Below are 14,162 nucleotides of genomic sequence, written 5' to 3' on the forward strand. Positions count from 1 at the left end.
GGCCTCAGCCCCCTGCCACAACCTCAGTGAAGGTGGGACCCCTAGAGCAGGTCCTACCCGTGTCTGTTTCCCAGTCACGGTAAGATGTATTCACTCAGGAAGTGCTAACTGAGCACCTGCCGTGAGCCAGGCCCTGTGCTGGGTGCCAGGGTCACAGTGACGGAGGTAGACCCAACTTCCTTACCCTCTCGGCTCACAGTCCAGTAGGGAAGTGGCCAGGTGGCCTCCAGAGTAATCAGAATGGTGATGGGGGACACTCAGGCAGCTGCAGAGCCTGTAAGCCTGTAAGGGATGCTGCCCCCTCGCTGCCCCTCGAGCAGGGGGCCATCAGAGAGGCTTCCGGAGGAAAAAGAGGTGAGAAAACCCTATATAATAATATGCTAAGTGTCTGATAGACTGGTCGGCCATTGAACCAATCAAAGTGTAATATGCTGATATGCTAAGGCCGCTCAACTGCTCGCAATGATGCGCACTGACCACCAGGGGGCAGACGCTCCGACTGGTAGGTTAGCTTGCTGCTGGAGTCCGGCTGATCAGGACTGAGCAAGAGGGGCTAGACATGGACTGGAGCCCTCCTGCGGTTGGTTCCCGGCTGGCCAACCTCCCACGAATCTCCCCCGGCCCTGATGGTGCACCAGTGGGGTCCCTCGGCCTGGCTTGCGCCCTCTCGCAATCTGGGACCCCTTGGGGGATGTTGGAGAGCTGGTTTTGACCTGATCCCACAGGGGGAGTGCCACTCAGCCAAAAGCCGGGCTCAAGGCTGGCAAGTGCAGCAACAGTGGCGGGAGCCTCTCCCACCTCCACGGCAGTGCTAAGAATGTCTGACTGCTGGCTTTGGCCCACTCCCCCTGGGAACAGGCCTGCACCGTCAGTTGGACATCCCCCAAGGTCTCCTGGACTGGGAGAGGGCACAGGCCGGGCTGAGGCCCTCCCCACCTACTGAGTGCACGAATTTCGTGCACCGGGCCTCTAGTGTGAGTATAATGAGCAAGGTGACTCGGAGCAGGGAATGGACTTCCTGGAAGAGCATAAACAAAGACTAGGAGGTAAGCCTGGCTCATGGGAATGAACTCGGTGCTTGAGTTTAGGGAGTGAGGTCATAAGGGATGAAGCTGGGGAAGGCAGCAGAGGCTGGGTCATGTTGGAACTTGGGGGCCGTGGCCAGATATGTATTAGAAAGTGCCGTGGGCTCTGGCCAGGTAGCTCAGTTGAGGGTTTGATCTCTGGTCAGGGCACATATAAGAAGCAACCAATGGCCCAACCGTTGTGGCTCAGTGGTTGAGCATCAACCTATGGACAAGGAGGTCACGGGTTCGATTCCTGGTCAGGGCACATGCCCGGGTTGTGGGCTCTATCAATAGTGCAAGAGGCAGCCGATCAGTGATTCGCTCTCATCATTGATGTTTCTCTCTCTCTCTCCCTCTCTGAAAGCAAAAAAAAAAAACAAAACAAAAAAAAAACAACCATTAAAAAGCAAAAAAGCAACCAATGAATGCATAAATAAGTGGAACAACAAATTGATGTTTCTCTCTCTCTATATATATATATCTAAAATCAATGAAGAAAAATAAAAAGAAAGAAAGAGCTGTGGAGGACAGGCTGCTGGGGCAGGATGAGAAGACACAGGCCTGGAATGGGAGAGGAGACGGACGGGAGAGACACTGGAGGAAAAGCTGGCAGGAAGCTGCGGGCGGAGAGGCAGGAGGGGAGGCTCAGGACAGCGCCGCAGTCCCTGAGCCAGGGGCCACTGCAGCCTGTGAGTTCAGGCAGAGTCACGATAAATTCCTGTCACTCCCACTCACAGTCAGAGAGAATGAGGGAGTTAATGCATGAAAAGGACGCACAGTAAATGCTCAGGAATGGTTTAGCTGCTGGTCAAAGAGGTGGTTATATTGTTAAACAGTATAAGTAATAACGGGTAATTAATATTATGTCATTAATATTAATGCCATGGTTATCAATGGCCAGTGCACAGCCCCCCTCCTACAGGGAACCTTCCTGACCCCACACAGAGTGGCCGGAGCACCTTAGGGCAGAGCCATGGCACCTGGGAAAGCTCTCCTTGGAGGCCATATTCCTGCGGCCCTGCGCTATGGGTCTGTCTCCCCGACTGGTCATGGGTGCCTGTGGGAGGACAGGGGGAGGCGACTGGTAGAACCTCAGGCCCCTTGGGAAGGAATGAGCTCCCTCCCTGGAGGTGGGCAACAGATCTCCCAAGGACTGCAGACGTTCCTTCCAGCTTTAGACTCTCCACTGTTTTATTCCGATTGTCCTACAGAGGGCAGCCGAGGCCAGGGATGGAAGACAAACTGCTCCCCTGCCCACTTCCATTTTCTCCCAGTTCTGGCAAAGCTAGTTCGGAGCCTGTTGTGGCGTCAGGCAAATCCTTTTTCAGTGAACCGAGGACCCAGGACCTCATCTTCTCCATTTGTTGAGCAGGGTGCACACTCCCTGCGTCAGGTCCCTCCCAGGGAAAGCTTTGTGGAGTTTAGCAACGAAATGCAAGGGAATCGAAGGGATTGGTCGTTCCCACCCGGCACTGGGTTCACGTAATTCAGGGCAAATAACAGAAATAAAAAAATAAGAACAGTAGTCATTAACATTTATTGACTGTATTATTAAATTCTTGCCTTCTAAAAGAGATGTTTTTGTTTTTAAGTTAAATCTTTATTGTTCAGATTACAGCTGTTCCTCTCCCCTCCCCCCATAGCTCCCCTAAAAGAGATGTTTTTATCAGCCCCATTTTTCTGATGAGGAGATGGAGGCACAGAGAAATTAAACAACGAAGTCCCCAGCTGGTAAGTGGAAGGGCTGGGATTCGACCCTCGCAGGCAGAGTCCAGAGAGCCCAGCACCAAGCCTCCGCCAGAAACAGGGCGCTTTAGGCGGGCACAACAGGGCACGGGGGGGGGGGGGGGGGGGGCGGTCACAAACAGTGGCTGATTCTGCCTGCCTGCTGACAGCCCTTCCACTTCTCTCGGCGTAAAAGCCAAGTCCTCCCAGGAGGCCGCGCGGCCCGGCACGACCCCTGCCTGCCCTCCCTCCTCCCCATCGCCACCTCGCTCACTCAGGTCCAGCCACATGGGGCTTGCCGTTTCTCCAACACCCCAGGCGGGGTCCGACCTCAGGGCTTTGCACTGGCTGTACCCTCCACCTGAAACACTTTTTTAAAAACCCGGCAAGAAAACAACACTTCTCTGGCCAGATTGCTGTCCGCAGGAGGGCAGCTTGCGAGCCCCTCGAGGACACTGAACATTTCCCACGTGCTACCAGAGGCCCCACCCCCACGCACGTCCCGCCCCGTTACGTCGACGTGCGTACAATGGCGTCTCTTGGAGCGACCCGGGCATGCGCACTTCCCAGCACGAGCGGCCCGGACACACGCGCGACCCGGAAGGTCTCACTACACTCCAAAGAGAGAAGGGGGCGGATGGCGGAGGGTGCGGCGGAGGGTGCAGCGGAGGCCCCAGCAGAGACCCCAGCAGAGACCCCAGCAGAGAGTGGTGGCGGTGGCGACTTAGGAGCCGGCGCGCTGGAACGGGGAGTGGCGCCCATTAAACCTCGGTGAGTTGCCGGGACTGAGAGAAAACCTCACGGGGCCTTCCGGGACCCGTAGGGCGGCTCGAGTGGTGCATGCCGGGAGAGGGGCAGCCCTGGGCGGGAAGTTCGCAGGCTTCAGTCCGGGCTGTTCCTCCGCGGCCGTACCTGAGATAGCACACGTTGGAGGCTGTCACACTAAGGACGCCTTGGGGCGTGCTAAGGTGGGCGGGGTTTGAGGCTGGGGCCGCAATGCAGGTTGGGAACTGTAGTTCCAGCGCATGTCGGGACTAGCGCATGTGCACCTCCAGGCAGCCGTACTTAAGCTGAGTTTTTTCTTTTTTTAAAAAAATATATATTTTTAAAATATATTTTATTGATTTTTTTTTTATATTTTATTGACTTTTTACAGAGAGGAAGAGAGAGAGATAGTTAGAAACATCGATGAGAGAGAAACATCGATCAGCTGCCTCCTGCACATCTCCTACTGGGGATATGCCCGCAACCCAGGTACATGCCCTTGACCGGAATCGAACCTGGGACCTTTCAGTCCGCAGGCCGACGCTCTATCCACTGAGCCAAACCGGTTTCGGCTATTGATTTTTTTTACAGAGAGGAAGTCAGAAACACCGACGAGAAACATGGGTCAGCCGCCTCCTGCACACCCCCCACTGGGGATGTGCCCGCAACCAAGGCACACCCCCCCCTGATGGGAATCGAACCCGGGACCCTTCAGTCCGCAGGCCGTGGCTCTATCCACTGAGCCAAACCGGTTACGGCTTTAAAATATATTTTTATTAATTTCAGAGAGGAAGGGAGAGAGAGAGATAGAAACATCGATGATGAGAATCATCATTCGGCTGCCTCCTGCGTGCCCCCTATTGGGGATCGAGCCCACACCCCCCCACTGGCACTCGAACTGCGACCTCCTGGTTCATAGGCCCACGCTCAACCCCTGGGCCACCCGTGCTGGGCGTGAGATTTCTGTCTGAAGAAATTCGCGGGGCAGGCTGGGGCCTGTAGGGCTGAAAGGTGTGCTGGGAAGTGTGGCGGCTGTGGTCCCGTTGTAAGGCCTGCTGGGACATGTAGTTTCTTTTAAGCCTAACGTGGCCTAGGACGTTCATGCCTGATACCTGTACTTGGGCTTAACACTCCGGGCTGGGAGGACGCAGAGACAAAATAGGGCGTTCCTGTAGCCAGGAGGTGCTCGCAGGCTGGCACATGTCCAGTTTTAAATAGTGAGTACCCACCAGCAGAGCATGGAAGCAGAGACGAGTGTCCTCAGCCCGCTTCCCCAGGTTTCATTGAGTGGAACTCTGGCGGGTGGGGAGCTCCCTCAACGAGCCCTCCTTTTCCTCCTCCTCCGGTGGCAGATACCTCACCACCAAGGAGCAGTTCCATGAATTCCTGGAAGCTGGAGGGCGGGAGAAGCCCAGCCAGGAAACCGCGGGAGGAAACCATCATGACTGTGACCTGGCTGAGCCTGAGGCCAAGCGGGTCCGACTGGAGGATGGGCAGCCAGGAGAGGGCGCCACGGAGGAGGCAGCTGAGCGCCTTGAGCAGCCTCAGACTCAGAAGAGAGCTCGGGGTCAGAACAAGGCCCGGCCTCACATAAAACCCTCCCGCTATGACAAGAACAGGCTCTGTCCCTCCATCGTGCAGGTTAGTGTCATTGTCACCATCACGTCCCAGAAGCCTTCAGTTGGAGCCTCTCTGCCCCCCATTCAGGCCTCATGATGTTGTAATGTAAAAAGCATTATTGTTCCCATTTCCCAGATAAAGAAACTGAGGCACGGTGAGGTTACTGACTATCCCAATGACACACAGCCAGGAGGGGAAGGATCTTTGATTCAAAGCTTGGCTACCCTAGCCCCTCCCTGTCCGCTTTCACTGCCTCCCTCTTTCCTGCAGGAATCAGCTGCAAAGTGTTTTTTTGGTGATCGCTGTCGTTTCCTACACGATGTGAGTTGCTACCTGGAGACCAAGCCGGCTGACCTGGGCCCCCGCTGTGTACTATTCGAGAACTATGGCAGGTGCCCCTACGGTGTGACCTGCCGCTTTGCTGGGGCCCATCTGGGGCCTGAGGGCCAGAATCTGGTGCGGGAGGAGGTGGTCCCAGCCCCTCCCATCCGCAACGGCTTGGACAAAGCTCTGCAGCAGCAGCTGCGAAAGCGCAAGATCCATTTCGAGCGTGCCGAGCAGGCCCTGCAGCAGCTGGGCAAGGGCCACCTACCAAGCCCCACCCCTTCTGCCACTGTCCCTGAGGTCCCGGGGGCTGAGAGTGCCCCAGGGCAGGACAACTGTGATACCCAGCAGGCCCCCCTGGCGCCCTGCACTGGTACCCCTCCCCGCAGCCCCATGCAGACCTGCGGGCCCCTGACGGATGAGGACATAGTCAGGCTTCGGTCTTGTGAGAAGAGGCAGGTATGTGTCACAGGCTTCCTGTTGAGGACGCTAGCAATGGGGAGCAGAAAGAGCTGGACACACCTCCCAGCCCCAGAGAGTCAGGGCTGAAGCAGAGGGAGGCAGTGGGGAAGGCTTCATGGAAGAGGGGGCATTGGGACGGGTTTTTTTTTTGTTTTTGTTTTTTAATATATTTTATTGATTTTTTACAGAGAGGAAGAGAGAGGGATAGAGAGTTAGAAACATCAATGAGAGAGAAACATTGATCAGCTGCCTCCTGCACCCTCCCCACTGGGAATGTGCCTGCAACCAAGGTACATGCCCTTGACCGGAATTGAACCAGGGACCCTTGAGTCCACAGGCCAATGCTCTATCCACCGAGCCAAACCGGTTAGGGCTGGGACGGGTTTTGATAGTTGACTAGAAATTATCCAGAAGAGAGTATGGAGAAAAGACCATTTCTCATTGGTGGATTGGTTGACATATGCAGAGATTAAGAGGAAAAAGGGTGCTAGGCCAGTGGGGCAAAGCTAAGCATGTTCTAGATTGTGGGGAGGAGGGAGGCCTCAAAATCCAGATTGGAGGGTGGAGCCTCAGTGCGTGTTTTCTTTCCTTCCAGCTCGACATCAGTGGCAAACTGTACCTGGCCCCCCTCACCACGGTAGGACCCACGTGGGTGGGCTGGGTGGTGGCAGTGTGGTCACTCCAGCAGTGCCCAGTGCCTGCCAGCCTTGGGTATTCCTGTTGAGGACACTAGCAGTGGAGTGGGGGCAGGAGTTGGGGTCCCTGCTTGTCACACCCTTACCTGTTTGTGTCCCCCACTGCCACCAGTGTGGGAACCTGCCTTTCCGGCGAATCTGTAAGCGCTACGGGGCTGACGTGACGTGTGGGGAGATGGCTGTTTGCACCAACCTGCTGCAAGGCCAGACGTCCGAGTGGGCCCTGCTCAAACGCCACCCGTGCGAGGACATCTTTGGTGTCCAGGTTGGTGCTGCTACAAGGGAGGGAGAAGGGGCTTTCAACTGCCAAGATCTGGAGCAAGGAGTCACTTCCCAGATCCTCTCGCCTCGGCCGTGGGCCGGGGGCGCCAGCCTGATGCATCTCCAAGGGCTAATGCCTGGGGATGGGGTTGGGGTGGAGCCAGGCAGGGATGGTCTGAACTGGCCCTGGCCCCTCACCTCCTTTGCTCCAACACCTGCCGCAGCTGGAGGGTGCTTTCCCCGACACTATGACCAAGTGCGCAGAGCTGCTGAACCGCACCATCGAGGTGGATTTCGTGGACATCAACGTTGGCTGCCCCATCGACCTTGTGTACAAGAAGGTAGCGACCACTCAGCCCTGGATCCCCAGAGCGGGCAGATTGTAGATAGGGTGGGGGTCAGGGAGCCGGCCCCACTCCTGCCTGAGTCTCTGGGAACCTACGGGGGTCCCTGTGCCTCAGTTTCCCTTTTCACAGCAAGGACAGTGAGGGGTGTTGGGCCCGGCTTGGGTCTTGCCCTCCGTTGCTCCAGCCGCCTGTCTCTCCCAGGGTGGGGGCTGCGCCCTCATGAACCGCTCGGCCAAGTTTCAGCAGATTGTGCGTGGCATGGACCAGGTATGCCGAGATGTCCCCCCTCCCCCCACCCGGCTCCGCGCCCTGCTGACCGCACTCATCCCTGCAGGTGCTGGATGTGCCGCTGACAGTGAAGATCCGCACGGGCGTCCAGGAGCGTGTGAACCTGGCGCACAGGCTGCTGCCCAAGCTGCGCGAGTGGGGGGCAGCCCTGGTCACGGTGGGTCTCGGGGTGCAGCGGGTATCAGCCTCGGGGGCGCTCCAGCTACCGCTTGTAATGGTCTCTCTCTTCCCCACCTCCCTCTTCATCTCGGATCTCCCTCCATGTCTCTGTCTGTCTGTCTCAGCCTGGGTTTCTCTCTCTCTCTCTCTCTCTCTCTCTCTCTCTCTCTCTCTCTCTCTCTCTCTGATGTCCTGCCTCCCCTCCCTCCCTCCCCGTGTGGCCACTCTTTCTCTAGCTGCATGGCCGCTCTCGGGAGCAGCGCTACACCAAGCTGGCCGACTGGCAGTACATCAAGCAGTGCGTGGCGGCGGCCAGCCCCATGCCCCTGTTCGGTGGGTCCCCAGCTCTCACCTGAGACCCCTCCCTGCCCCAGTGGGGGCTGTTGGGCTGGCAAGAACTCCCCCGGAGCTGGCTTTCCTGCCTGTAGGCAGCTCCCTGAGGCCCTATCTCTGCCCCTCAGGAAACGGGGACATCTTATCCTATGAGGACGCTAACTGCGCCATGCAGACCGGTGTCACTGGAATCATGATTGCCCGGTAGGTGGGCCCGGGGCCTGGGGGTTACCTGGAGCTGCCCCTGGGCCCAGCCTGCAGCTCCGGGAGGGTGAGTGTGTGTCTGAGCTTTGTCCCATTTGTCACAGTGCCTCAGCCCAACGGCTTGGCCTCCTGGTCCATTTATCCCCAGCGGGTGGCTGTCTGTGCAGAGAGATGGCAGGGCTGCAGCTGGCCAGGGCCGGAGGGACTAGAAATTTCTGCAGCTGTTGGCTTGGGGTGCGGGTTGGGACTCTTGGGCTTCAAGGCTTCTAGAACAGCTGGAGAGTCTGTCTGCAGAGCTGGAGGGACAGGGACTGTGGGTTTGGGGCCTCTGACCACTCCCTGCCCTGCAGTGGTGCCCTGCTCAAGCCGTGGCTGTTCACGGAGATCAAGGAGCAGCGGCACTGGGACATCTCCTCATCCGAGCGCCTGGACATCTTGCGGGACTTCACGAACTACGGCCTGGAACACTGGGGCTCGGACACGCAGGGCGTGGAGAAGACCCGCCGCTTCCTGCTTGAATGGCTCTCCTTCCTGTGCAGGTGGGTGTGGAGCCGCTGCGGGGCGGGTGTTGGTGAGGCCAGCCTGGCCCACCCTGTCCCCACCTGCCTGCAGGTATGTGCCTGTGGGTCTGCTGGAGCGGCTCCCACAGAGGATCAACGAGCGGCCCCCCTACTACCTGGGCCGAGACTACCTGGAGACGCTCATGGCCAGCCAGAGGGCCACCGACTGGATCCGCATTAGGTGCCTGGGACCGAGGAGCCGGGGGAGGGGGTGCACGTCCTGGGTCGGGGGTGTGGCCCAGGCCTGACCCTGCCCTCCGCCTGCCCTCACAGTGAGATGCTGCTGGGTCCTGTGCCACCCAATTTCGTCTTCGTGCCAAAACACAAGGCCAACGCATACAAGTAGCTGCAGGGGTGGGAGGGCATCGGAGGCGTGTGGCAAGTGAGAAGACAATAAACTTCGTTCTTTTAAAACTCGGGCCTTTCTGTGACCCCGAGGCTGCCCCTTCCCACCCCCGGGAGCTCTCCCTGGACACCTGCCCATCCCTGTCCCTGGCAGCTCCCTTCTTCCTCCCTCCCTCATTCACCAGAGTCGCCCGGCAGGCCACTGCTGATGCCCAGAGAGGCCTTGAACATAAAGAAGCCGCTGGGGCTTCTGGGGGGGAACCATGAAGGGAGACCTTTGGCCTGTGGGGGTGTGGATCAGGATGGGCTGCCTGGAGGAAGGGGCCTCAGAGCTATTAGATTGGCATTGCTGGTAAAGGCAGAAGGCAGTGTACTAGGCCCAGGATCTGCCCCACACCGTGACACCTGTCTGTGGCTGCCTTGGTTTCCCCTTCTGTCCCTGTCCACCCTCCCCCGCCTCCAATACCCGGAATCCTGACCAGCGGGCTGGAACCTGCTGCCCGGAGTAACCAGGCAAACAGAACTCCGCACGGCCTCTGAGCTCTTCTCTGGGTGGGCTGCCTGTGCTCCCACCTGCCACCCTCTGGGCCTGCCCAGGCTGGGCCCCCCCCCCCATGCAGCACCCGAAGCCCTTCTACACTCCTGCAGCCCCCCAAGAAGGTTTCAGCCCTCGGGGCCTGGATGGCACCGAGGGGCCAGGCAGCCAGCCCACTCCTGCCTGCACAGAGCCTCTCCCCACTGTGGGTACGTGTCAGGGAGCAGTGGGGTTGGGTGGGGGTGGGGCTCTGCCCACCAGCCTCAGGACCCACTACCAGCCTGCCTTTGTTCACAGGTTCCTCCAACTTGTATCACCCCCCAAACCTGGAGAAAGAGGTGTTTCCAGGCCCCCCAGCAGGTACTGGCCTCCTCCCAACCCTGACTGCACCCGGGAGTGGGTTGGGGGAGGCAGGGCCATCTTGCCTCCACCGTGGCCTCCGAGGCTCCTCGAAGCAGGACTCACGCCCTTGTTTCCCAAAAGGGCTCCCAGACCAAGGTCTGTGCCCGTCTGACAGGCCTATTGCTCTTGGCCCTGAGGGTCCCTCAAGCCCAGGCCATGTCCACAGGCCCCGGGTTTAGGGCCCCCATCTCACTCCCCCTCCCCTGCAGGGGGGTTGTAGCCCTGCCCTCTCAGGGCCACCCTCCTGGGCCCGCAGGTTTCCAGATGGCGCCCTGCGGCTGCTTCTTTGACCCCCGCATTTACCGAATCGAGTGGGCCACCACCGACTTTGGCCAGGCGTCCCTGTACAAGCTGGCAGCAGCGGGTGGTGGGGTGCCAGCGGGGGGCCCCAATTCACCCAGCACCTACCTCCTAGAGTCCCAGCACTACCTCAAGGCCCCGGTGCCGCCTCCACCGTACCCCCATTTCCAGCCAGTGCCCGGGGGCCCCCAGTACTTCCTGCCCTACTTCCCCCCTGAGGGGCCCGGGCCTGAGGCCCTGGGCTTTATGGGGGATGGGGGAGCCCCCGCCTTCGTGGAGCTGCCCCCGCCCCTGCTCAAGGAAGGCCTGGTGCCCCTGCCACCGCCGCTGCCCTCCAAGGAGAACCAGCTGCCGCCTGTCGTCATCGCGCTGCCCGCTGAGGCCGCGCGGCCCCCCGGGGGCTATGGCCTCCTCAAGGGCCGCCTGAGCCAGCTCCACATGCCTGGGGAGCCCCCAGCCTTCCCTGCGAAGGAGCTGCAGGGCAGTGGCCCTGGGGCGGGCCTGCTGTACCCCCCAGGCCCTGGGGGGCCCAAGGCAGCCCCATTGGAGGCGGGAGAGACCAGGTCCCCCGAGGCCGCCAGGGCCTTCGTGCTGCCTGAGAAGGTGCTGCTGGAAGACGCCATGAAGCTCTTCGACTGCCTGCCGGGGGGTGCCGAGCCCGAGGGGTCCCTGCGCAAGGCCCCGGGGCCAGCCCTGCCCGACAGCGGGGGTGGTGGGGATGACTCCTCCAGCGACATCCGCTCGCTGCACCTGCCGGATGAGCTGCTGTCCTTCGACTACAGCGTGCCCGAGATCCTGGACACTGTGTCCAACGTGGACTACTTTTTCAACTTCAAGGCGCTCGACGAGGAGCCACCACCCTGCCCAGGGCCCCCCGCCATCACCATTGCGGCCCCTGTGCTTCGGGCCGAGCCCCCCAGCAAGAGAAAGTCTGGTGCCTCAGCCACCAAAAAGGGGAGACAAGGAGGCAAGAGTAAGCAGGCCACGGGCCTGGCCAGCGCCCCATCCCCCGGGACCCAGGCAGGACCTGGGAGCCACCCCCCATTAAAGCGGATTTGATCTCAGCCCAATGTCTGCTCAGTGGCGATGGGGCAGTAGGCCAGGGGCGGACGTGGAGGGCTTGCCTCTCACCTGCTCTAATGCCCAATGGCCCCAAACCAGGAAGGGAGGCCCTCCTGGTGCCGGACTTCCAGACTGAGCGAGGAGCCCTGGGCTCGAAATTCTGAACCCCTTCTGTCCGGGCCCCGGAGAGGGAAGGGGGCTTTGCCACCAGACGCCTGGCTGTGAGGATTCCTCACAGAGTTTGGCGAGGAAAGTCAAGGCTGCCCAGAGACGGGCAGGAACCTGCCTGGAGGGAGACGGCAGGGTGGGCCCAGCGCTGCCCTCTGCTGGCCCCTTGTGCCATAGTCAGTGGAGGGGACGCTTGAGGGGGTTTCAGCTGGGCTCCGCCTCAGCCCACCTCCCGAGGGGTGGGGGAGAGGCATGGGGAGGGGCCATGGTGCCTGTGAGGGACCCCGTGCTGGTCCAGGCAGGCGTGGAGGCAAGAGCTGGGTGGAAATGAAGGCACCTGGTGGCCTGAGGGTGGCGGCTGGGCAGGCAGGTGGGAGGTGGAACCCCAAAACAAGCCACCTGTGATGGGGACCAGCAGAGTGCACCCGGGTGACAGACCAGGGTGGGCAAGTCTGTCCCAGGAAGGGCATCCACTCAGAGGTCCTCTATCCCAAGCAGCAGGCACAGGAGAGCCCAGAGTTCGGGTGTCCGTATCTCACCCCTGCTCCTTCCCACCCTGTCTCCTCCTCGGGCCCATGGAGCTCCTCTTCCCCTTGCCTGCTCCAGGCTCTCAGCCTTTCCCGGGGCAGCTGCAGCCACAGCCTCTGAAACCCTCAAGGTGAGCCTGACGGGGCCAGCTTGGTTTCCCAGGTAACATATAAGGCAAGCATGTCAAACGCAAAGGCTAACACGGGCCAATAAACAAGGTGTAAGTGTATGTGGGCCACGAAAAAACAAAAGCTTCAACTTTCATAGAAACGTAGGTTTATTTCGATAGAGACATGCTGAATACAAAGGGCTGAAATAAATGAGTCATCGTTAACAATATTTTAATAAAAATTAATATTTTTCTTGAATATTAACTTACCAGACACTGAATAACTGCACAAATTAATAAGCGTAACACAAGCCTATTTTTCTTATTTCCGAAGTGAAATATTTCCTGTTGTGCACACCAAACAAGTCAGTCCAAGACTAATGATGTGGCAGTTGGCGGCCAAAATATTTGCTGCTGGTATTAGTGGAGAGAAACGGTGCACCCGCTCGTAAGGCGTGTAAGGGAAATGAAGGCAACACGATTATAGTGATCAGTCAGCAAACGTTGTAGTTCATTAATAATTATGTATAACAGGATATTGTAAAAATTAAGTTAATGAAATTTTTATTAAAACGTTTCTAATATACCTTATATTGGTTGGGCCACAAAAATATTCATTGTGGGCCACGAGTTTGAGATGCTTGATATAAGGGATCAGGAAGCAAAGGGAGATGGAGGCCTGCTCCCCTCCCCCTGCAGAGAGGCCCTGGGCTGGGTGGTGGAGGTCAGGGGCTTGACTAAAATGAGGAAGGGGCTAGGTACAGGGAGGGCAGACGGGGAGCTGAAGCCTGGTGCCTCTCCGTGCCCAGCACCACACCACAAGTCCGAGGTGCTTACATGGCTCATCTCCCTGAACCCTTATTCCAAAGCTCAGCGAAGTGGAGACAGTTATGCCCTGGCTGGTTTGGCTCAGTGGATAGTGTCAGCCTGTGGACTGAAGGGTCCCAGGTTTGATTCCAGTCAAGGGCACATGCCTGGGTCGCGGGCTTGGTCCCCAGTGGGGGGGCGTGCAGGAGGCAGCCGGTCAATGGTTCTCGCTCACCATTGATATTTTTCTCTCTCCCTCTCCCTCTCCCTTTCTCTCTGAAATCAATAAAAATATATTTTAACAAGAAAGAAGTGGAGACAGCTATGCCATTTGGGCACTGTTCCCTCCATTCCTGGACTTTCACAGGCACTGGCATCATTTACGTTTGTCCCCACTGTGTCTGTCCCATCTCTGTTCTGAACCGAAGAGAGGTCGGAGCGCGCGTCCCTGGGCTTCCTGCTGAGCCCTGAAGTAGCATGTGGAGTATTTTGGGATGAAAATCAAGTGTCCCCAATGGAGGGAAGGCCCTGGCAAAGGAGGTAGTGGATGATGAGCTTGTAAGAGGATGCGTTTGTTTTTCTGAAGATGAATGCAGACCAGGGACAGGAAGCCAGTGTCACCTGACAACCGAACACGTCCCCTCCAGAGAGGCTGCAGGGGTAGGTGGTGGGGGCCGTCCTGCCCGGCCCGGAGGGCAGAGTAAGTGGTTATTCACTATAGTTGGCAGTTGGGGTGTCGATGACTGGACTGAGGCTGCACTGGGCCGTTGGAGATGACCACAGATATATTTTTTAACCTAAGAGTAAACAGGAAAAGTCGTGGGACCACCCAAGTTTCCACTGACAATGAGATGGCTGCCTCATGCCACCTGGGTTTATGATGAAGTGGTGACCTCCCACTGACGGACAGATGGATGGAAAGAGTATACATGTACATGGTATGTGTAAAGGGTGGGGCAAAATTAGGTTTACAGCTGTGAATTTGCAAAACAGTGTATTGTATTTTTATTATACTAGGGGCCCAGTGCACGAATTCGTGCACCTTGAAAGGAACTGTGGGGTGCAAGGCTGCAGTGGGCACAGGGGCGGGTCTCGG

At 58.3% G+C, this 14,162-nt stretch overlaps 2 protein-coding genes across 2 annotated transcripts; both read left to right on the forward strand.

Annotated features, from left to right (window-relative positions):
- Positions 1–3,309: 3,309 nt before the first annotated feature.
- Positions 3,310–9,220, forward strand: DUS3L (dihydrouridine synthase 3 like). The gene is made up of 13 exons (XM_081093078.1): positions 3,310–3,563; positions 4,910–5,198; positions 5,448–5,960; positions 6,559–6,600; positions 6,771–6,923; positions 7,144–7,260; positions 7,468–7,533; positions 7,601–7,711; positions 7,950–8,046; positions 8,175–8,250; positions 8,601–8,789; positions 8,863–8,991; positions 9,084–9,220. Exons 1-13 carry the CDS (start codon positions 3,322–3,324, stop codon positions 9,154–9,156), a joined length of 2,097 nt encoding a protein of 698 aa, XP_080949204.1. The 5' UTR covers positions 3,310–3,321; the 3' UTR covers positions 9,157–9,220.
- Positions 9,221–9,499: 279 nt separating this feature from the next.
- Positions 9,500–12,836, forward strand: PRR22 (proline rich 22). The gene is made up of 3 exons (XM_081091511.1): positions 9,500–9,899; positions 9,988–10,050; positions 10,349–12,836. The coding sequence occupies exons 1-3, from the start codon at positions 9,770–9,772 to the stop codon at positions 11,449–11,451; spliced, it is 1,296 nt and encodes a 431-aa protein (XP_080947637.1). The 5' UTR covers positions 9,500–9,769; the 3' UTR covers positions 11,452–12,836.
- The last annotated feature ends 1,326 nt before the right edge of the window (positions 12,837–14,162 follow it).

This window comes from Myotis nattereri (genome assembly GCF_964212035.1).
Source record: "Myotis nattereri genome assembly, chromosome: 5".
Taxonomy (NCBI): Eukaryota; Metazoa; Chordata; class Mammalia; order Chiroptera; family Vespertilionidae; genus Myotis; species Myotis nattereri.